Source organism: Sus scrofa, chromosome 9, assembly GCF_000003025.6.
Source record: "Sus scrofa isolate TJ Tabasco breed Duroc chromosome 9, Sscrofa11.1, whole genome shotgun sequence".
Lineage (NCBI taxonomy): Eukaryota > Metazoa > Chordata > Mammalia > Artiodactyla > Suidae > Sus > Sus scrofa.
This window is the reverse complement of record NC_010451.4, coordinates 73294886-73319136: the sequence shown is the minus strand read 5'-3', so window position 1 is coordinate 73319136 and position 24251 is coordinate 73294886. Positions and strand designations below refer to the sequence as shown.

At 38.0% G+C, this 24251-nt stretch overlaps 1 protein-coding gene across 4 annotated transcripts in view; it reads left to right on the top strand.

The window, feature by feature from the left end:
• CALCR (calcitonin receptor) overlaps positions 1 to 24251 on the top strand; it is a 123643-nt gene that overhangs the window by 84380 nt on the left and 15012 nt on the right. For all 4 annotated transcript variants that reach the window (XM_021102242.1, XM_021102245.1, XM_021102244.1 and 1 more), the window contains 5 exons: positions 745 to 836; positions 8727 to 8853; positions 18770 to 18923; positions 22766 to 22826; positions 22906 to 22972. In XM_021102242.1, coding sequence (XP_020957901.1) covers positions 745 to 836; positions 8727 to 8853; positions 18770 to 18923; positions 22766 to 22826; positions 22906 to 22972 — 501 coding nt within the window. The remainder of the gene's footprint in view (positions 1 to 744; positions 837 to 8726; positions 8854 to 18769; positions 18924 to 22765; positions 22827 to 22905; positions 22973 to 24251) is intronic.

Genomic DNA, 24251 nt, shown 5'->3' with positions numbered 1-24251 from the left:
ACTATTAGGGTCAGTGAAGACGGTTTTTAAGATATTAATTATTTGAAATGTTACAATCTGCTTTCCTGACTAGTGTATGTCAATTTAGATAAATATTCTTTGTGCATTTGAAAAGCATGGATATTTTGCAGATGTGTGCAATGTTATATGTAAATTAGTAAAACTTGTTGATCATGTAGTTGAAACCTTCTATAGCTTGATTTCTTTATCATTGTGTTCATTCTGTTGATTACTAGTTGTCGTCAGTTTTTACTTATGTTCTATGTGGTTTGAGTTGATAGTATTAGGTGCATAGAAATTTAGCATTGCTGGATTTATAGCACATCAGTTTTCTTATAGTTATGTTCTCCTGGACCATCTTTTCTCATCCTTTCATAGCTAGCATTTCTATATCCCTGTATTAAATGGTGTTTCTTACAAGTAGCATATAGTTGCTTTAAAAATCATGTAGTGCAACAAAATGATTCTACAGGCGAGGACTACTGTGGTCTCTGTAAGTGAAGTGACTGACCTATGAGTCATGCCTATTCTAGTATAGCTGATAGTCTTATAATAGTTAATTTGCTAATCTAATTTATAACTCAGTATAATTTAATTCTCTGAATTATTTATCATTTTAGTAGTTTTTTTTTAAAGGAGAAAACAGTTGTTGATTTACACTGTTTAAAAATAGAAACTTTCCCTCTTCTATAATAATTTATTCAAGTATTTTTTTAACTTTCGTTGTTGTTGTTTTTGTTCCAGAATGCGTACATTCTGTACTACTTGGCTATTGTGGGTCATTCTTTGTCGATTTTGACCTTGCTGATTTCCCTGGGGATTTTCATGTTTCTCAGGTAAGTACACTTACAGCATCTGCTTTTTATTTTCTTCTCTTAGGTACTAAAATAAATGGTAAACTGTAAGTATTGGACGGGGGAAAGTCTGCAAATTACAGGACATGTAACATTGGGAGTCATGAAGTAGCAAGAAAAGTGAAATTAAAATATACTCTTTAGCCCTATCTTTGAGGAAAATAGGATGGATTAATATAATTTTCAAAGGCCATATGCCTCCTAAATAAAATAGTCCTATAAGTCCATAAATACTCTGTATTAACATGGTAAAGTTGCATCTACCATGGCTAAATTTCCATGAAGTATTGAGGAAAGAATCCTTTCTTTTACCCTCACTCAGGCCATTGGAGTTCCCCTTGCAGCTCAACAGAAATGAATCTGACTAGCTAGCATCCATGAGGACGCAGGTTCAATCCCTGGCCTCGATCAGTGGGTTAAGGATCCAGTGTTGCTGTGAGCTATGGTATAGGTCACAGATGCAGCTCAGGTCTGGTGTTGCTGTGGCTATGGTGTAGGCTGGCAACTACAGCTCTAATTTGACCCCCTGGCCCAGGAACCTCCATATGCCACAGATGAGGAAATAAAATAAAATAAAATTTTTTTTAATGAAATAAAATATGGAGGCCATAGCCACAAGTTCAAGCATACCTTGCTTATTATGAGCTATACTGTAAGTGGATTCGCTAGAAGAGAGGTGGGGCTGGTAAGGCCATGACTGTATTCAGCCAGAAAAGGAAGTCTCTTTTGGCCTTGACTCACTCAGCCAGAGTAATCTCTGGAAGAAGGGGGCCTATTGGCAAAGGCAGTTTCTTGCTCTTATAACCCTACCACTGTTAACTGAAACGAGAGTTTCTGTTCTGAAGCTGTGTCTATATGATTGCATTATCTGTGCAAAGTGATTAAGTTGATACAGATACTGATTTTATAATGAGATTTTAAACATTGATTCTGTGTTTTCAAGAGTGACTACAGTGTAGGTGAGGTAGTGACATATATTAAATTTGGTCCTAAAAACAGGTTCTAAATTTAGTGTCATTTCTTTAAATCAAAGGCAGGAGGCATAAATTACTCTTTCATGAAAATTCTAACTTCTACAGTGCCATGGTATTTCCTTCCACTACACTTTTTTTAGATAGCATACAAATGATGAAAAAAAGCTCATAGACACAGACTGAAAATAAGTTTCCACACTTAAAAGATGTGGTATGTAATTAAATTTATAGTGGTTCATATATAGAATAAAGAATCTTAATTCGACTTTTGTTAAAATATTTCCATGGTTATACTAGAGAAAATTTAGTCTAGAGGAAAATACCTGTAAACACACCCTTTACACAATGATTATTTTTTTTCCTTGATCCTGTATTTAATCTCTGTGTATAACTTATGCCTTAATTATATATTATGTCTTCATCTTCTATAATCAAAATTCTTATGTGGACTAAGCAATATAACTGAATATCAATATTTTAACTGAATAGCAAGTAATAACATAAATAAGCAGAGAATATGCTCTTTCCGCCTGTGGTCTAACAGGAAAAAGACTGATAAAGCAGTAAGACAAGAGGACTTAATTACTAGAGTTAGAACAGAATAATTTTTCCTCTGTAATGATCAGAATAGAGCAGAGTAAACCCATGGTTTGAATAATCTTTGAATATCTGTTCATTTTTCGGCCACACTTGACCACAGTGCATAAATGTATCACATCATGGCTCTTACACAACTTTGGTTAAAAAGTCTAATCTTTGAACTTTAAAAAAAATATAACCATAAGAAAACTGAAAGAAAAAGCCCCAAGTTTGTAATAGTGCAAATAATAAGTGTATGCAGGACTTGAAAGATGAAGAAAAATGTCAAGGGGGCATTTCTTAGTCTTTATGTCTCCAGTCACTTAAATAAGTGTTGAGTATAAGAGCCAAATCAGCAAAGAAAATAAGAACGTTCTTTCAATGATCATTTCCCTATTAAGCTACTAATGATGTGTGTTTAAAAGTTTAGCACATAGATGAAGTGAAATATTTCTCAATTCCAGTTAGTCTCTAAAACAAGATTCATCTGGTAAAATCCTTGAGTGAGTATAGGGGCATATTGTCTAGGAAGCACCAATTTTGCCTTTATTGTCTCTGTTTCAAGAACCTACCAAACAGCTACTTAAGTCTTAGGAGGAAAAACAAGTTGCATTGAGTTACAATCTGAATATAACAATAAAAAGACAGAAATTGAAATAGCTGGTTCTCCAAGGCGCCCACAGTAAGAGATGACTGGGCTACAAAAAGCACACATGCTAGATATTCAAATCCAAAAGAAGTCATGTCTAATTTTTATACCTGTTCTTAATCTTAGTGTAAATCTGCCCAAACTAAAAATATCAAGGCCATCTGTTGCTCTGAAATACATTTCTGATTCTTCACATTTTTCTTATATTTGAATTTCAGAACTATTAAAAGTACTATGGAAATAAAAGATCAAATAACTCTGGTCAATCTGGATTCTATCTTGTAATTGGAAATATTTTCCCAGATTTTTTTTCAAACATTGAACATCACCCTTGTGATATTTACTTCACATTATGATGGTATGTTTTATAATTTATGGACTTAAATGATATCATCTGCCTGAAACCTGAGCAAGAAATCACCATCACTCCCTTGCTTAATTCTTCATGCCCAGGGTTATGTTATTTTGCAAAATCCAAATAATGAATTTCATAAAACTTTCATGAAACTAAAATGAGAAGTTATACCCAGCTTCACTTCTGAGACCTAATGCCCCATTCATAATCATCCCATTGAAATCTCTAAAGTCCTAAGATGTGCCTTCTAGAATCTATAAAAAAGAATAACCCTGCAGGTGTTCTCCTTGAACCAGCAGGCCAGGAAGGCCTGCAGAGGAATTTAAACTTATTAAATATATGGGAGGCTGTGGAATTACCAATACCTTGCTAAAAAATCCTGGGATATTACTCAATGAGATCATTAAGGCATACCTCTAATCTTAATGTGATTTTATTCTAAGCATGCAGGAAAAGATAAAAGGCAGAACTATGTAACCCTGAAACAAATAAGAATCATGCTTCCTGTGCTGTTGGAAAATGAATGTAGCAATGTATATAAAGTCTTTGCTATTTTAGGAGTTCCCGTCGTGGCTCAGTGGTTAACGAATCCGACTAGGAACCATGAGGTTAAGGGTTCGATCCCTGGCCTTGCTCAGTGGGTTAAGGATCCGGCGTTACCATGAGCTGTGGTGTAGGTTGCAGAGGTGGCTCAGATCCCGCATGGCTGTGGTTGTGGCGTAGGCTGGCTGCTACAGCTCCGATTAGACCCCTAGCCTCGGAACCTCCATATGCCGTGGGTACGGCCCTAGAAAAAACAAAAAAACAAAACAACAAAAATTTTTCAGTGATTTAAATCATAGAAAAGGCAATACTAAAGATCTTAACTGTACAAAGCGGCAGAGTTAAAATAATGTTCAGGGTGATAGACAGGTTACTTCTGGGCCACCAGTTGAAGGTTGAAGACAGCCTCTTTAGGATGATATTTGGCTTAGGATCTTTGCAGGGAAAAATTAGTTAGGAGCAATGCCATAGAGAGGAATTAAACAGAAACATCGAATCAGTCCATCAAGATTTCTCATTACTAGCATGCCCAGAGTAAATGTCAATAACAGAGTTATGGCAAGTAAATCCTTAGAGAAGACTGGCTTGATGAAGTCACATAAATGGACATTTGTGCTTCCTAACCATTGAAGCAGGTGTGCAGTAGATTTGCTTATCCCACCCATCACTTCCATCTGCAGTTTATTAATTTACATTTCTACAGTAGAATTCTAAATACTGAAAACATCTCACTGTTTTTTCTTAAGTCCAATAATAGAACATTAAACACCCATTTTGACTGCTTGTCAAAAACACCCATGCCTTGCTGATTGTTAAATATTGTGAATATCAGTTACTCCTGCCTGATAGTTAATAGAGGTGTGTGTTGAAAGGAGTGTCCTCATTGCCTCATTGTCTACTTTACATAACATTAGCTACATTAGCAAAAAGGAAGGTTTCCACTGGGACCTCCAACGGGAATATTGATTCCTCTTCTACTCGCTCAGTATCCCCTGTTTCTCTATGTCATATATTTATAATGGATGGATAATTTCTACAGTCTGCAAAACTCAAGGCAAATACTAAATACCTTTTCATACAACTTCTAGATCCCCCCCTTCTATAAATACACATATATACATAGGATAGCAATAATTTAAAACAAATTTTTTAATGTGAAATAATATCAAGTAAACTAAAACCATGAAAATGACATCTAGCTTCAGCCTTACAGTATGATGTCTTGGGATTTATACAGAAGTAAATCGTTCTTTCTCCTTCACATGTGAATGGTACCTTGATTGGGCCAAGACAGTAGATTATATTGTCCTATCCTCCCTCTCCTGGAGAATCTATAGGACTGATGGTTCCTTGTCACTCAGAGTAGGCAATGTCCTGTTCATATAAATGCCATTTTTTTTTATCAAGAGGAATAAAGTATAGCTAAAATCAGGTTCATGCTATTTATATTAAAGACATTTCAGGTCTGATAGGAAAATGTCTGCTTCTGTCACGTTCATTCATGCAACAGGCTGTTTGCACTGAGAACAATTAAACACCTAATTACTTAAGTTTAGTTTATTCTCTTGAGCATCCTATACCTCTCTCTTAAAACATTTATCTTAATAAGAGTAAATCGTTATTTAAGTTTTCTGAAAGTAGAAGCTGTCTTTCTCAAGCATCTACCAGAAAGTTGTAATCATAGTGGGTACACAGTAATATGTATTGGATTATTGAAACAAATTTAATAAACTTAAAGTACCTTTAACTCGCTTCAAAAAGCTGAGTGTAAATGTCATTGAGTAAGTGTAATAAAATTTTTAAAACTCAATAAGCAGAAATTATATTGAAATGTTCAAGAAATAGAAACGCATCTATTAGTCATATTCTTCCTTTGGAACCTAATAGATTACCCAGTTTAAACCATCATCTTTTCATTGTGTATATTATAGAGTATTCAGTATCATATATGGATTTTTAATGTTGAACAATAGGATAATGTCCAATGTTAATATATAACAAGTATCTGGAAAATGTTCAGTATAATACAAAGCATAAAATGTGAGATCATCTAGCATTTAATGTAATTCTCTGATGTACTAGAAAACTGTTTTGTGGTCATGGTTCAAAGAAGAAAATTACTATTATATAAAGATTTTTAATGCAAAAAAAGAATATTATGTCCTACCATATGGCAGACACTATCCTAGGTACACAAGACAAATTCTTTTAGCACTTCTAGTGAGGGAAAATAACAGACAATAAACAAATATATGACAGGAGGCGGCACGTGTTAAGAAAAATAAAAGAAGGGCGCAAGGGTCCGAGAGTAAGCTGGAGGAGGAAGGAGGTGTATTTTGTTCACAGAGGTTCTGGTTTACCCAGGAGACTGAACATTAAGCTAACATCTGTCGACAGATTATTGAACTCTACCCAATCCAAAGAAAATCAGGCAGGAGAAGAATAACACTGAATGTTGCATTCAGCTACACTCCTTAGTTCTGCATGATGTCAAGTGTCATTGGTTTAAGCCAGGATGAATCCAGTAATAGGACCACAGATATTTGCCTCCCAGTGAGAAGAATTATAAAGTGCTATTATGACTATATGAAAAACGGCAGGTCACAGGTTTAACAGTTGCTTTATGGAAGAGTTTATGCAGTATAAATGAGCATGATGTTTCACATAAATAGTTCTTCCTTTTTAAAGACTTTTTAATTTGCATCCTACTTTTATAGTACTATTATAAAACCAATTAGGTTCAGTTTATTTAACAAAATTTTCTGCTGCTACATAAAATAATACATGATAGTGTGTGTGAGAGAGAAAGAGAAAGTTCTTCTCTAAACCCCATCTTTACCATTGGCCACATCCTATATTCTACCCCTGGTCAACAAGTTGAGGATTGTAAATATTCTGTATTAACTGCTTACTAGTGCTTGTGCTTCCTGAAAAGTTGAAAAATGTAGCTGCAATAATCAAAATAGGCTCTAACAGATGCCCTCATTGCTTTGGCTTACCTTTGACTACAGACAGTTGACAACTCCTTTTCCTTTGATTTGAAAATATAGGAAAGCATTTTCTTTTTTTTATTTTTTTAATTGTTATTTCCCCAATACAGTTTTTTTCTACTGTACAGCATGGTGACCCAGTTACACGTACATATACACATTGTTTTTTCTCACATTATGCTCCATCATAAGTGACTAGACATAGTTCCCAGTGCTACACAGCAGCATCTCATTGCTAATCCAGGAAACAACCCACATGTCCATTAACAAATTATTGGATTAGGAAGATGTGGTATATATATACACAATGGAATACTACTCAGCCATAAAAAAAGAACGAAATAATGCCATTGGCAGCAATGTGGATGGAAATAGAGACACTCATACTAAATGAATTAAGTCAGAAAGGGAAGCATGTTTCATTTCTCCTCCAGAATTTTCTTGTCAAAATGCCAGGGATTCTAGCTTTATTCTGTGAAGTTTTTTTGTGTGTTTTTTTTTTAGGAATAGTTGCCATAAGCAATCGTTGGCATCATAAACTTAATGTTAATACTAAAGTTCTCACATTATGCTAAACATTTTTTGACCAAATCCAATATGGTAAACAAGATTTTTATCCATGTAGAATAATCATTCCAATTTTGTTATAGCCTATCCTGCAGACTCTCTCCATTGGCATCAAAAAGTGAGCTAGGATATTCACAGTACTGTTTATGTGAACATTCATACAGACACATATGTACACATTTATGAAATGGAGGAGAAAGGAAGGGAAAATCCAGCAAATTGTCCAGTACCCCAGAGGGGGAAAATGACCGTGCCAACAAGCAGTGCACTTGGATAGGTACCAGATCCAAAACCATACTCTGTCTCAGCAAGAAATCAGATTTGAACCTCTTTAGAATTCTCTGCCTGTGTCTGAACTCCACCATCAGGAGGACATGGAAAAGAGGAAGCATAGAGGTGATTCCAGTTGGAATATGAGAAATAAGATGTTAAAAGAAATGGTGAAAGAGAAGGATGGTAGGAGACTTAATAAAGTCTGTGTATGTGATGGGCCAAGGACATGGGTTCAGTTAGGCTATTAGGTGACCTTGGTTCTGACTTCAGGCTCTGTTATCCCATTTGCCACTCAGTTTCTGCCAAGTTACATCAATGGGCAGTCAACTTTTCATCTGAAGCACAACTCTAAATGCTAATGGTTTCTCTTGTCAAAGTCCTTCTCAATTTTATGACATTTGTTAGAATTAAAAGTGATTTTTATCATGCTTTTAGTTATTATGGGAAGTCACCCTGAGAACTAAAAACTATGAGCTACTGTGACTGGAAAACTGTCTTTAAAAATCAGACAGAATCCTCTGTATAGCACTGGGAACTATATCTAGTCACTTGTGATGGAGCATGATGGAGGATAATGTGAGAAAAAGTATGTGTGTGTGTGTGTGTGTGTGTGTGTGAGAGAGAGACTGGGTCACTGCTGTATAGTAGAAAATTGACAGAACACTGTAAATCAACTATAGTAGAAAAATAAAAATTATTTTTAAAATTTATTAATTTATTTTACAAATTATTAAAACAATAAAAATGAGAAAAATAAAAAAATAAAAATCAGGCATAAAGGTAGTAATGAGTCTTAAAGATGGGACCAGCCTCACTTACTTCTATTCTTTCCTCTGTTGCTCAAGAAAAATACTAAAAGTATTACCCGAGTTGGGTTTTTTTTCCCCCCGGCAGGTACTTTAACCTTTTAGCGCCATTTAATGCTTTACTTTATCCTACCAGGAGCATTAGCTGCCAACGGGTGACTCTGCACAAGAACATGTTTCTGACTTACGTTCTGAATTCTATTATCATCATCGTCCACCTGGTTGTGATCGTGCCCAACGGAGAGCTGGTGAAAAGGGATCCGGTAAGTACGGCATGATTTGTTTTTAATTTTATTATTAAGGATATTATATCTATAAACAGTGAATGTGGTGTTATTGTTTCACTTAAGCATCTATGTACATATGAAATCATATTTACTTTTATAGTTGACTTTTACATTAAGCAAGGCATCTCATTTCTGTGTAATTAATGGAAGTAATCATTATGTGCTATAGTAAAGGGCTGGCAATAAGTAAATCATGAGTTTTGAATCAATAATTTACTTCCATCAATGGGAAATTCACTGAGCATGTATACTAGGTGTACTAAAGTGGGGCTTTACCATGGCCCCAGTGTCATTGATGGGGTACAGGTGTGTTTAGATGTTCATCCCCCTGGTGCTAGACTGGTTTGGGGCCAGTTACTTTCAGCCGTGAGAATATGCATTTATTCCAGTGATTCATATAAATTTTCTCATGTCTTATGTCTGCCTGACTTTGAAAGAGGTTCAAAATCCTTCATTCACTCACTGTCCTCTCCTAGTTTCTGCCGATGGCCTACATTAACTGAGCTCAACCAGAAACCAGAGGGCAAGGGAGCCTGTCAGGAGATGTGCATGTGTTGAACAGTTTTTCCAGGCCCAGGAGCTGGGGAGAGAGCTAATTAGGAAGCACAAACAGAAGTTACCTAGCACACATTGAATGGCCAGAGGATATTTTCATTTTTTGTTTCTCTGCTTAAAGATGTTATGCAAGCAAATGTAGATAGCCTCATCTCTCAAAACTGGCATTTGACAGCTCTGCCAACCCAATGACAAAAATGTGTGAAATCTGCCCAGAGCGTGCATCCTGTGTGACAGTGGTGTGGCATGGGAAAGCAGCTTAATTTGGCTTCTAATGGATCCACAGTGTTACTAATTTTTGCAGTGTGAATACATCCAGAAAGCCATTATGATCCGTCTTTTTGAATCATGGCATCTGTTATCTGAGACAGAGTTCTATCTGAGGTGGACAATGGGTTTACCTTGATGAGTTTTCTTTTTTCATGTCAACTAATTTTTTTTAATAAAAGTCTTATCATGTCATTTGACCCTCATAAGCCCCCAGCAAAGGGTGAATATTGTTTCCATTATTAATTGAGTAAACTGAGGCTCAGGAAAGACACACATCCTCTGCACTGTGGATGGATAGAGGTGAGATTCAATTCCAGACCCTCCTACAGAGAAGCCCATCCTGTCTTCTTGGACTACCTGGTGCTCTTGATTATCCTGAGTTAGTTCCTTAGGAAGGTTGTTCTTAAAGCCAGTGGCTCAGCATTTCAAAGTGATGGCTCTCCATAATTGCACACATACACTACATATCATTAGGGAAGCTGACCCACACTAAGTTCAAACAGAGGTGAAAGCCACTAAGAATATCTCAGCAAAGAAAGCTCAAATTGGGGTCTACCATTTCCCATCAAGTGTGGAAACCCTGAGAAAGTTCCTATCTATACAAAGTAGGCCAGGAAATGGCTCTTTGCTCATTAAGTAACCAGCCCACCAACCCGGAAGCAATGCTCAGTCAAATTATGAGGTTTTGTAAATTCTTGGATAGATTCTCTCCTATCTCTGTTGGGGGAAGGGGGTCCTCACACCTATATATCATGCTTCCAGCCCACTCTCTGGCTGCTAGACTAAAGGGGGCTCCTCATCCATTATGAGATCATATTAAACCAGTTAACTTCTTGAAATAGCATAAATTCAGGGCTTTTCCAAGTTCACTCAGAAAAACTGTAAAAGCCATTTAAATTTAAAATGTAAAAGCCTTTTAAATTATAAAAGCCATTTTACTTTATCCATCAAATGAGAGTAATAAAAACCTCCCTGCTTACTTCCAAGAAGTTATCCCAGAGTCCCAAAGAAGCCTAAATCTTTAAAAAATTTCCACGGGCATGATATTACAAGCAATTGCTCATAAGGTTACAGCTAACCCTTGCCCTTGGGCTAGCTCGCTCAGTCTCTGCTCATGGTTTTCCCAACCAATCCGTTACTCTGTTCATTGCTCTTAGTCTCATGAATTGTCGTTGGTGGATGTTTTTGCTTCCATAGACTATTTTAGGGACAGATACGTCTATATACACACTGCCAGTGACTGAGCACAGGCTGCCTCCTAGCCACCAACAAGCAACCCAGCTCCACCCTGAAGCCCCCCTACTGCCTAGAAACCTTTAAGAAAGCCTCTAAGCAAGTACCTGGGGACCTGGCTTAGCCACTATGCAGCTGATTCCCTGGGAGAATGTGAATGTGAGCATAGGGGAGCCAAAGAAATTAATAGGAAGCTTTCTTCTGCATATGAAGGAATGGGCATGGCTGCCTCACAATTAGACATTGTCAAAGTGATAGAAATTTGAAAAACCGGAAAGAAGCTTATCTTTATAGCATGACTAACACCTGGTTCTCCTAATCAGTATATTTTTAACCTAACAGGCTTGGAAATTTGCTATGAAAGAGCAAATTTCCTAGGGGAAAAAAACTGAAACTCTCGAAAGGTAAAATTTCATTCAGTCAATCAAATGTTTATTGAGCACCCCAAACTCAAAGTTTAGTCTTCAGGCTGAACTAAATTCATGCCATTTGGGAGAAATATCTATTTATGACATTATCTTCACAATTCCTAGGAATGTGCCAAGCCCCACATGGAAACAGCTTCCTTTATGTTTTGCAGCTATATACATGAGGCTCAGTCATTTATTTACCTATTCTTAAGTATGTGTGTGTGTGTGTTTGTTAGTAGAAAACAAAGGAACAAAAAATCTGGGTATTTTTTTCTGTGTGTCTGAATGAGAATTTTCAGACCTCCTTTCCTCTGAGGTTCAAATAGAATAAGCCACCAGTCACAGCCCACTCACACTGGTAAACGGGGAGTGTCATAGTGCATGAGCACACTGCAATTTCCAAATGTCTGTTTCTTCCCTAAAACAAAATTTGGAAACACATGCCTTTAACCAAATACATATAAATAGTAAAGACTAAAAATGAAGGACTAGGAAGGTCCTGTTGTGGCTCAGTGGTAAGGAACCTGTCCAGTCTCCATGAGGATGGGGTTTGATCCCTGGCCACACTTAGTAGGTTACTAGTAGGTTACGGATCCGGCTTTGCCTGTAAGCTGTGGTGTAGGTCCCAGACATGTCTCCGATCATGTATTGCTGCAGTGTAGGCTGGCAGCTATACCTCTGATTCGACCTCTAGCCAGGGAACTTCCAAATGCCACAGATGAGGCCCTAAAAAGCAAAAAAAAAAAAAAAAAGAGAGAGAGAATTGACCACGGAGACAAACATTAATTCATGTTTGTAAATGATGATGCATGCACTTGGCCCAAAAGAAAAAAACCTAGGTCATTCATTTTAAGTTCTCTCTCTATTCGATCACAGTCATTGTTTTCCAATGAGATTTTTGTATATCTCTTATCTAATCCTCCACATACAAACATAGGATGCTCTCTCTTGAGGCATGGCAAAATTAGTTTAAGAGAGCGCAGGAAAGGGTGCTCAAGTAGATATATGTTCTTCATCCTTGAGACTGCTTATTTGTTATTTCTGAGAGAGACATAGGTCTTAAACATTGTATCTGACCTTGAAAATGCATATTCTGCTATAAATGCTATATAGAAGTCCAGTTTCCTGAGGATCCTTTCCTACCCAAAAGTAAATTGCACTTGAAACTACAAATACAGGTATTAAGAATAAAGGAATTTTTCCTATTGTAATATATTTGAACATACAGAGAATAAATAAGAACTAGGAGAGGTTTAATTAGAAAATCCCCATCATTCTCAGCTGGAAAGTCCCCCACCTCTACAAAGACAGAGAAAATAACATCCAAACACTGAGAGTTATGTCATCAGCATATTACTAAGTCATCTGCAAAATCAGATATTTTACATAACTCTAAATTATTCAAAATACTGCACTTTTCTTGAAAAGCTGACATTCCAGAAAGCATGAGATGAAGGTCCTCCCTAGCCAAGAAGAATGGAGATCATAAAGGAAAAACCCAAGAAAGAAGAGACAGACCCCAAAAAAGTTAGAAGAAATTTTTGAAAGGGGGAAATTAATAGACACTGTCAATCTACAAATATTGATTGATTGAAGTTGCAACTAACTTGAAAAACATAACCAAAGGCATAAACTAAAGCACATCTGTCAGTACTTCATCTATTCATCTATCTGTGATTCAAGCATCTGTCTCTCTAAATAAATAAATATATATATATATATATATATAATTTTTTTTTTAAGCAAACTAAAGGCAGAGTTGTGGATTGTTAATTCATTTTGACCCAATTCTCAGGTCACTGAATCAGCGGTTAGGAGGCAAAAATATTTTCCTTCCCAGCGCCCTAGGGGATATATTAAAAAGAAAGTTATTTCTTATAAAAGAAAGCTGCATCATCTCAAATGCTTTCACACTACTTCTGTAAAGGTTTATTTTGTTGGGGCCAAAGAAAACTGTTCTCATTCCTCAGCAGGGAATCCCTATGGGTTTATAGTCCCTTTCCCATCAAAATAGTCAATCTCTTCCCTTAGAAGTTTTTTTTTTGGGGGGTGGGGGGAGTAGGCAGATCCTCTCCTGCAAAACCAAGGTGAGAAACTCATTCCTTCACATTCTTGTTTTAAAAAGTTAAACTCAGGAGTTCCCGTCGTGGCGCAGTGGTTAACGAATCCGACTAGGAACCATGAGGTTGCGGGTTCGGTCCCTGCCCTTGCTCAGTGGGTTAACGATCCGGCGTTGCTGTGAGCTGTGGTGTAGGTTGCAGATGCGGCATTGCTGTGGCTCTGGCGTAGGCCAGTGGCTGCAGCTCCGATTCGACCCCTAGCCTGGGAACCTCCATGTGCCGCGGGAGCGGCCCAAAGAAATAGCAAAAAGACAAAAAAAAAAAGTTAAACTCAGAATAACTCATGGCATAAATAAGGAATAAATAGATGCTTAGTTTATTGAGTGATGTGAAAATTGCCCATTGTCATTTGTGTCATTTGAACATTTCATTTCCATAATACCTAAAATTTCATTTTCTGGTTCTATCTGCTTATTCAGTGATCTACATACAGAGAGTCAAGAGACAGAATTAAAAGCATTGTTCTTGCTACATCTAAAGGAAGCTGGCAGTGTACTTACTTGTCTTTTTCTAGATAGAAATGTCTCTCTGAACTTTTTATCTGGGTCTGAAAGGGACAATAGAGAGAGATTGGCTTTTACTGGGATCCTGAGCATTTTGCACCTTTTCCAAAAGCCAAAACGATGGGGTCATATTTTCTATAGCCTCTTTTATAAGTAAAATCACATAATCCCAAGTCCTGAAAAACAGACTGAATTTCTTCTAAGTCTCAGTTGTTCAGGACAACTGAGCTAACAGGGTATGCAGAACTTCATCCTAGTCAGGGGAAGATCAGCTTGGAATGGATGCTCAGGAGTGTGACGCCATAGAAGCTAACGAAACCCAGGGTGGGAACAGGACTCCTTCTGCCCTGCCCAGAGGAGGCTGGTGGGAGAGAGGGATATAAATGTGAGGTAGGTGACAGGGATATCAGAGTTTCTGAGGTGAGAGATCAATGGCAGATAAAATTATATTGGAATTATCCATTTTTGTATCTTATGAAAGACCTAGATTAAGAGGGAAAAATTATGATGGATTTGATGGACAGTACAGGGAGAATAATGCCAAGATCTGATCACAGAAGGAGGTACCTTATCCTGGTCACTTACCTGTCAAAACCAATAAATGGTCTTTTAACCAAGATCATATGGTGCAGAGAAAAAACAAAAATAGCAGATTTCTTTATTCCTTTTACAATTTATTATTTATAATCAACCACTTTCCCATATAGATTTGAAGAATTTATTCCTAAAATGGCTGTAAATATCAACCCAATTTCCAGTTTCTCTCATCGACCAATATGGGTGCTACTTCTGCAGGAGAAATTAGTGACCTAAAATGGTATCTTGTGGCATGGTTTGTGTAGTGAATCTCCATCTCAACTCTGCAGCTGGTTTGCCGTGCTTGGAGAAGGCTGCTATGAATTTAATGTAGAACTTCTTAGAAATTTATTTTCATTCTCAAAAACTTCCAATTGAGATGCTAGAAGTTTTGTACATTCCCTTGGGGTATGTTGATTAGTTGCTGGAAAGCTATGGAGCAATACTCAGTTTGGTATTTGCTGTGCTTAGGTGCCTTGCTCCAAATACTATAGCACTGTTCTTGCTGAACCGTAGGATCTCAGAACATAACTCTTCTACTTACAGATTATTCTAATCTTGGGCAAGTTACTTAACCTCATTGTGCCTAATTTTCCTGAGAGAGGTAATAGAGTTTTTTGAGACAATTAAGTGAACCCTAGTACACCTAAAACCCATAAAATTGGGTCTGGCACATAAAAACTCTCAAATGTTAGCTATTACTATTTATATTATAGTTGTTACCATTGTCTTGGCCTTAAGCACATGTATTTTTCCATCTGTGGTGCCCAGGTTCATTTCTGTGTTAGATAGCATAGAAAATATGGAAACTCAGAGCATGTGTGAAATTACTGCTTAAATCCAAAAGAACTAAGTGTAAAAGCAGACTGTACATACTCAGAGATTTTAAAATCACAAATAACCAAAAGGGGTCTGGCTTGAGAATATAAAAATCAGTTATGGCTTAAAAATCCCCAATGATATAATATCCTCATCATACCACATAGAGAAAGACTTTTGAGTGTAGCAAACTTAATTTTTATTCCCCCGCTACATTTCTGGCAGTTTTTTTTTTTCCCATAATGTTTTCTGTTTTCTCTGGCCTTGTTTTCTGAACACTTCCAGAGTGTTTCCTTTGCCAATTTCTTGGACATCTTCTGATGTGTTTATGGCAAATGGGACTTTTTTCCCTCCAGGACTTTTTCCCCTCTAAATATGCCAATTACAACTATAGTTGCACAGATCCAAGCTCATTTGCTCTGATGCTTTATCAGAAATCAGCTCAGGGTTGCATGATAAACTCACATTTAATTGAAAAAGTTGTGTCTTTAAATTCCTCTAGAGAAAGACTGCAGTACTTTCCTACAAAGTTAATGCTGACTTTCTGATTGGGGGATTTTTCTCCTTCACTCAGCCAGCTTTAAAGACTGTACCAGTTGACAGTTTTCAAGTTGATATGAGAGCCTTTTGCCCTTTAGTTTATCAGCCATACTGGCATCTTCACAAAAAGTTCTGTAATTTTTCCTCATGAGGTTTTAGTGTATGTGGGCATCAGAGTCGGGATGTTTCCCATTGCATTGTGAGTCTGCAGGAACAAGAAGCTTGTGCTCTTTGATGACTGAGATTATCTGTACTGGAAGACCAGCAAGTTACCAAAACAGGAGTCAGGTACTTAGGAAACTCCTCTGTACCCTAAATGCATTCAAATTGGCCCATAGACCAACAGCAACAACACTCAGGCACTTACTAGAAATATAGAATCTTAGACCCTACACTAGACCTGAATCAGAATCTCTACTCCTGGGGCTCAAGAATCTGTGTTCTAAGAAGCTCTCCCGGTGATTCTGATGCATGCTGAAATTGGAGAAGCTCTACTATAAACTATTCCATTTGAAATGGATATATTGAGAGAGATTCACTATAACATCATTGCTTTCAAGACCTCATGCTCCCATAAATAAGCCACACCCACACCCTTTAGAGTTCAATGTCAAGGAGTAGATGAAAGGGCATCTCAAGTTTGTAGGCTGTACGAAGGAATAGAGAAGAAAATGTAAGCCACATGTTCTTTCCAGTTCTTTGTGTATCAAAATACCCCTCTCCCTTCAAGAGAGGAGAGCTACCATTTTGAAAAAATCAAAGAGTTTTAAGTAATAACATATGTGTTTTTAACCAAAGTCTAGCAGATTGTCCTTTAAGAAATAGTTGGGGAGTTCCTGTTGTGGTGCAGTGGAAATGAATCCAACTAGGAACCATGAGGTTGTGGGTTCGATCCCTGGACTCAGTGGGTTAAGGATCTGGCATTGCCATGAGCTGTGGTGTAGGTCACAGATGCAGCTCAGATCCTGCATTGCTGTGGCTCTGGTTCCAGTTGGACCCCTACCCTGGGAACCTTCATATGCCATGGGTGCGGCCATTAAAAAAAAAAAAAAAAAAAAAAAGAAAGAAATAGTTGGTTCTTATTTTTAATTCTCCCTTGCCAAATTTTTTAAAGCCAAACAGAAAACATCTCACACTTTTTTCCTTAGGATACTACTGTATTTGGCCAGCTAGAACATGACTTCTGTGACTAATGAGGATTGACTACATAGAAAATGTGCAGCCAAATCTTCTGTGGAGGACACAGAGCCCCCTCTTTGCTTGGGCCATCACCTTTGCCCTCTTCCTCCACAGGTGGCAGCCACCAAAGCATCTACTCTGGAACCCTTGATTAGAAGAAATAGTGTTTTCACATATATAGTCTTTAAAATGAATCCAGGGTATCAAGTGAATTTATTTTACTCCCTTGTTTGTGTGTCCCATGCCCATAGCAAATATTTGCTTAATAAATGCAAACTAATCATAATATCAAATCAGATAACCCCAATTAGAAAGGTAAGCAGATGGAAAAGGATGCCTTTATAAGATAAATGTAAATTGCTTGTAGATTACCTGATGTTTTGAAGTCCCTGCATTATTGTTCCACTTTGGTCAGAATCAATGATTGATTCTGTCTCTGAAAATGCACTATCAGCTTTCCCATAGACTCACCTGGCTTCATTTTATGTTCAGTGGGTCCTAAAAGGACTCAGCACATCAGGTTCCCAGTAAATGAATTACTATTGCTATGCATTGAATAGAAATGAGTGGTCCTGAAAAGGTTACTGTGGTACTGAAAGAAACATTATGGCTACCTCACTTGATAAAAAAGGAAGTCCTGAAATCCAGACAGATCCAAAATGCAGTAGGAGCAACATAATTTAAAGCCAAGCATTTGGTAAAATATTAATGCAAATAATCATCCCTAATACATAAGGCCTTGAATACTCAGTTGTTGTTGTTGTTAGAGTCAAGCACATTTAAATACCTAGGGTAATGTTCCTCAGCCAGGGCCGTTTTGCTCCCCAGGGGGACATTTCGAAATGTCTGGAAACCTTTGTTTATCTAGCAGATAGAGGCTAGAAAGACTGCTGAACACCAGTCAGTGCACCGGACAGCCCCCACAACAAAATTATTATCCAGTGCAAAACATCAATAGTGCCCAGATAACAAGCCCCACTCTCAGGTGACTAGGAAATGATTTAGGGTGTTCTGTGATGCAATTTAAGCAATGATTATTTTATACAGACAGCAATAGGCAGTTAATCTGATTGCCCCAGAAATGTGGAACCCACATCAGTATTAAGTACTAAGCAGGGATGCCATCCTTATCTCTGAGCCCCAAACACTTCTATCGCAATATAGAAACTAAGGCTCCTTCACAAATGCAAAATCACTCCCTTCATTTCAGCTCAACATAGCTCCTGGCTCATATATGAGAAATTTATCACCTGGTTTTCTTTTACTGCTGAGGAGACATCACTAATGGATCAGTGAACTCTAGGAAAACATTAACAATGTCTGTGTTATTTTTCTCGTTGGTCATAGAATAAAGGCCATAGAAGTCATGTGACAAGTTCTTGGATTCTGTCAAAAATGGGTCTCAGACACATGGCAGGAAAATAAACCTGTCTAGTCTATATAAGTCACCAGAATGTAACGAGAAAAGAACATTTGGGGGACTAGGCATCCATTACTCTGGTTGGCTGTTGGTTTATATGTAATATAATCTATGCACTATAACTCTGATTGATGCCATGTGTTGACAGATGCTTGAGGAAACTGCCTTTCAGGCTGAATGCAGATACTCTGGCTCATTTTCACACACACTCTGTTGCCAAACCCTTGCCAGTGTCTTCCACTGAGTATCTCCATTTCTTTCCAACAGCCGATCTGCAAGGTTCTGCACTTCTTCCACCAGTACATGATGTCATGCAATTATTTCTGGATGCTCTGCGAGGGGGTCTATCTTCACACTCTGATCGTGGTGTCCGTGTTCGCTGAGGGACAGCGCCTGTGGTGGTATCATGTCCTGGGCTGGGGTAGGTATTTTCCACAGTTGAGTTTTGAGCCATCTTTACCTCTGTCTGTATATTTACAATCTTCTTCTAGTCTTGGTCTCAGAGAAGAGTCGGGGCCCAGGTCCTTTGAGGAGAGAGGGGCACGGCTGCTGACAGGGGTTTAGTCTCTGTGAGAACTTGGTAGAAGTGTTTGACAAGTTCATACAGACTGTGCTGAGCATGAGGGTGAGTGTAGAGGAGGGGAATGTCTTCAGGAAACAAACCCAGCTAACAGATGCGAGAGAAAACATGCCCTGATTGAGAGACCATCTGATTAGACCCTCTTCAGTTTGGTTTATCACCTGTTTCTAGAGAAAAAAGAACCTCACATTTTGAATTATGTACCTAGCCTATCCTGGCCCCACTTCCCTTCCACAAGAATGTTCCTTCCTCATAGTCCATCAGCAGGATTCCTCAGTGAAAGTTCAGGAAGTGGAGTCCAGCTAGCAATTGATATAACCACATGGGCATCCAAATGGAACCTACCTGGCATTATAGTGCATGGCAATGGCTTTGAAAAGCTTATAGTAGGATTGTTTGAAATGTGGCTACTTCTGTACCAATTGAGTAAGTTAAGGTTCTTGAGGACTGTCTAGAATGCTCCCCTTCCCCTAGGGCTGCTAAAAGAACAGCTCCCAGTGGTGGAAGGGGAGCAGATAGATTATAGGGCAATGAGATGGGGGGAAGCTCTGGGTTAAAAACACATTCTGTGAAACTTCCATCTGGAAGGAAGACCCTGAGGGCTATTCCGCACTGTCTGCAGAGCTAAGGGCTGCCCTGACTAGGCACAGACAAGGTGACTCTTGGAGTGGAGGCTGTGGATTGCCTTCAACTAAGCCTGCCCTTTAATGAAGTATTTTGGGGAGCCCCTAAAAACATTGATAAGAGAGGCAGGCTTTCTTGAGAAGGGAGCGTAATCCATAAGCTGTCTAAATACATTACCCTTTGTAGTTAAACTTCTGCCTAACAGATACTGTTACCAACTGTATAGAAATGTTTCAGGGAAGTCTTATAAGCAGCGCAAAGTCTAATCCACCGGAGGGCCCGATGAAATCTTTGTTTTCTTAACACCCCTCCCTAGTGGGAGGAGATAGATTTTAACCAAATAACGTTACCCAAACCCTGTGGGATAGTCCTTTAATGGTAGGTCAAAGGGCAGATATTTGGGTTGCCTCAAAGTTGAACTGATGATGCTGTGGCTCTTTGGTTGCAAGTAACAGAGAATAAGATACTCTAATTTAATCAGAAAAAGAAATTATCAGACTCTAAGCGTATCTCATGGAAGTCAAGAGCCAGAATGCAGCTGGGCTATTATCCTGAGGCCAGATAAGCAGGAGCTCTCTCCCTCTGTCTTCTCTCCTTTTCTCTTAGGATCTGTTTTAATCCTTCACTTTCTCTGCAGACCACAGATCACAGGGTCTCTTCTTCCCCAGTACTAATGGAAAATACAGTCTACCCAAGGCTTCCTGATTTCACATTTTTATGTTCCAGGGACACAGAGAAACTAAACTTTTGTCATTAACTCCCAGTTCTGAATAGAAGTGCATGAGGATCTGATGGGTCCATGTCAAGTCAGGAGGCCAGCCATGGTTCAATGAACTATAGCCAAGGACACTGAGGGAGATGTTGTCACACAGCGCAAACATGTCTGGGGATGGCAACACATCCAGAAAAAGATAGAAGGGAGGTCTTTGTGACCTGGACAGGCCTCTAGACTACACCCCCAAACTGCCTCATCTTGTGTGCTGCCCCCCACCCCCAAGAGCTCAGCATCCTGGGGTTTTCTTTACCACCCATTTTAACCATCCAGTAAGGCTAGAAATCAAGCTTGTAATTGTCCTGGCTATCTCACGTCAGGTGCCAGAGAAGAAGAAATTTCTGCTGGATAACATCTTGATTGTCCTTTGGAAATTGTGTTCACACCAAAACAGTATGATAGGTCCTAAATTTTAGATCCAATGCCAGGAAATAAGGTGTAATTTGTGTTTTGAAAAGAGTTTGAAAGTGGGACAGCAGGAAGTTTGACCCAAGAAAACTGTGTCCTAAGACCTGACTTTGTTTGCTGGTAATGATTTCATCCATTCATTTCAGCTGTGATGAATAGTACCCACTCCATCCTAAAGAATTATAAGAGACATTATAACCATCACCCTTTGAGTGCAGCGTTTCTGGTAGTGAACTTGTCCCCAACAGGAAATGTTTCTTTCAGTTGTCTCTTTCCTTACAAGTCTGTACCAGACCACTTACTGGTCAATTTTGCTCAAATAGAAGCAACTTCAAATACTGAAGTTTAGTTCTCAGGAAAAAAAAAATCATTTATTTTACAACCCTCTTCAGATTGATTCCTATCCTTGCTGGGTTTTCCCCTTGTTACAAATCAAAGAAGGAAATTCCCCCCATGGACTTTTATAATGAACAAATAGAATTTATCTAGTGCCCCTGAAGAAGGTTCCTAGCAGAGAGGATTATTCTTACATCTCACCCTCTTTAGTGGGAGGGAAAGGTTGTTACGGCTCTTGAAGCCTGGAGGGAGAAGAGGCAAAGGAAAGAAAAACTGCATAAAAAGAGGCATAGTGACCAGATGAAGGTGAAACAGCCCTGGGAATTAGTGGATACCAGTCTTTATTGCCCTACATTAAGTAAGACACACGTTTTCTTTTCTACCATATGATGAGGTGGAAGTAAGACAGCCATAGTGCTTCTCTTGCTGGCTAATTCTAAAATGTGTATTTCAGGATACATCAGAGAGTGAATTTCTGATTCTAAACCTGAGTGGGAAAATGGTATGTTAGAATGGCTATGAATGAAACACAATTATGTTTTGTGTACACAGTCAAATTCAAAATTCTTTCAAGTCAAACATTTAATCAATGATATGCTTCATGGGTTAAGAAGCTGAGGTTGTTCTTAGGTGAAAGCTCTGGTTGTTCTCTTTTGGCATATAATTCACAGAAAATAAAGATGTGTAGCTCTAATTCACTTCTGAGACATTTCTAAATCTGATAATTTTTAAAACCCTTTCTACAAATATCTCAACCAAATCAAACAATATTCTCCTGTGCATGGGTACATCTAAGAAAAAGATAATCTTTTTTTTTTTTTCCCCACAAAAATTACAACTTTACTTTAGATTACTTTTATAGAATGAAGATTGATTTTTAAAAGAGTCAGCCTGACAGGATGCATTGCCAGCAGCTGTCTTCATTGCTCCTTTTATAAATTCAAAGTTGTTTTTGACTGGCCCTTAAAGTTTCTTCAGGGAAGTAGATAGTGAGCTGCTTTAATAAAGGTCCTGCAGCCATTACAGAAGCTAGGGTGTGTACTAGCTACTCTGAACTGTTCTTTGTGAAAGAAAAGAGGATCAATGCACATGATAAAAATAGGAAAACAAAAATCCTAGAATACCATGAGCATCGAGTCTTTGGAGTAGTCAGACCATGGCTTTTCATAGTCAGGCCACTTCCCTCCTGGACAACTGTAGCTCCCGTCTATTCCCACACAGGAAAAAGCTCTGTGGTCTTAGTTAAACCATCATTATCATCACAGATGTAACAATGGTATTCTAATGAAGCAAGAGTGATAGTGTTCCTGCCAGATTAGATGATTTGGGAAAAAGGTTTTTGATAATCCGCATACTCTTAACCAAACTCTCTGAAAGAACATGATGTTCTAAGAGCACCTTTGATCTGGTTTGACCAAAAATGATTTGCACAAAAACATCAGAGCAATATAGACAAGATGTTAAATGTGCCACTATTCTTGAAAGTAAACTACCATTTTCCATACGGCTGTATAACTAGCTTTTCTACCTTTTCACATTGTAGGGTTCCCGCTGATTCCAACTACTGCTCATGCCATTACTAGGGCAGTGTTGTTCAATGACAAGTAAGTATTGTGGGGTGTAGTTAACATGTTTGTAAATAAATTGCAATTGTATTAATATCTTCCCTCCTCTCATTTTCAGCTGCTGGCTGAGTGTGGACACCAACCTGCTTTACATCATCCACGGCCCTGTCATGGCAGCACTGGTGGTGAGAATTGCCTTTTCAATCAACAGTGTTGTCTCTGTGGAGTTTTCTGTGAGGATGGTTCTATGTAGCATACATATTGTAACTTCAAAATGAGGATAATTTAATGATCATCTGTAATAAGAGCAATTTGATCTGAGAGTCCTTTTAAAAAATAGTTTTTATTTAATGTAATTGTGTGGAGGGAGCATAAGCCCATTTCTGTACAAGCCATACAAACAATATAGGTTTCTGGGTTGCTTTAAAAAAAAAAATTCTATAACTAAATTCTCTGATTTAAAGGTAAAGACCAAAGACAAAGATGTTGCTGATAAGAAAGTGGAGACCACAGAGTCCTCCTGCACTAAATTCCCCTGGGCTCTGGCAAACTAAACCACCTTCCATTTCACCTTTGGTCCATGAGCCATCACCATAACAACTACTAATCATGCACTTAAAGTATTTCAGGCACTTCACATACACTGCCATGCTGTTCCTAACAGCAGCCCTTCTTGTTATATCAAGATGTTTTATTCATTAGGAACACTAGACCCACAGATTCAAGTTAAGTCACTCAAAATCACATGACTAGTAAGAAGTTGGGCCAGGAGAAAACAAGACCGTCTGAATTTATATCCAAGCTCTTTATTTATACCCATGGTTTACTATATGTTGGCCACATCAGAACCATCAAATTTAATATAGACATTATTTCCTCATTAATTTCAAACCCTGTGTTTGCTTCAGATAAAGGTAAGAAAAATAAAAACGGTCAAAGGCATAGACCATATTCTGCTCCTGCACTGAAGAAGTATGCATTAGTAACTGATCACCCACACTGTCTTCTAATTTTCCTGGCCTTTGAAAGCAAATTCAATTTCTTTCAGTGCTTTTCAGAGTAGTGACGTACTTACTAAGTGTTCAAGTATGATCACAAGGACCTACTAACGTGGGTCTTGAATATTTATACAACACCCCATAAGAATTCAGTTTTCATTAAAGGTCCCTATCCTTTCTTGAATTTTTGGGGGAGCAACATTTATTTCTATTCCAGGTGGGAAAGTCATTCTAATTTTTAAATAAATAATCAATTAAATTTTTAAAACAACCTTGGTTTCAAAATTAGTCTACATAGCCAAAAGTAGTTTGTAATCCACCAGAATGGCTGATATTAAAAAGAGTAATCATACCAAGTGCTGGCAATAGTAAAGAGCAACTGGAATTCTCACAGAATGCTAGAGGGAATGTAACATGAAGCCACCTCTTTGGAAAACAGTTTGACAGTTTCATAAAAAGTTATACA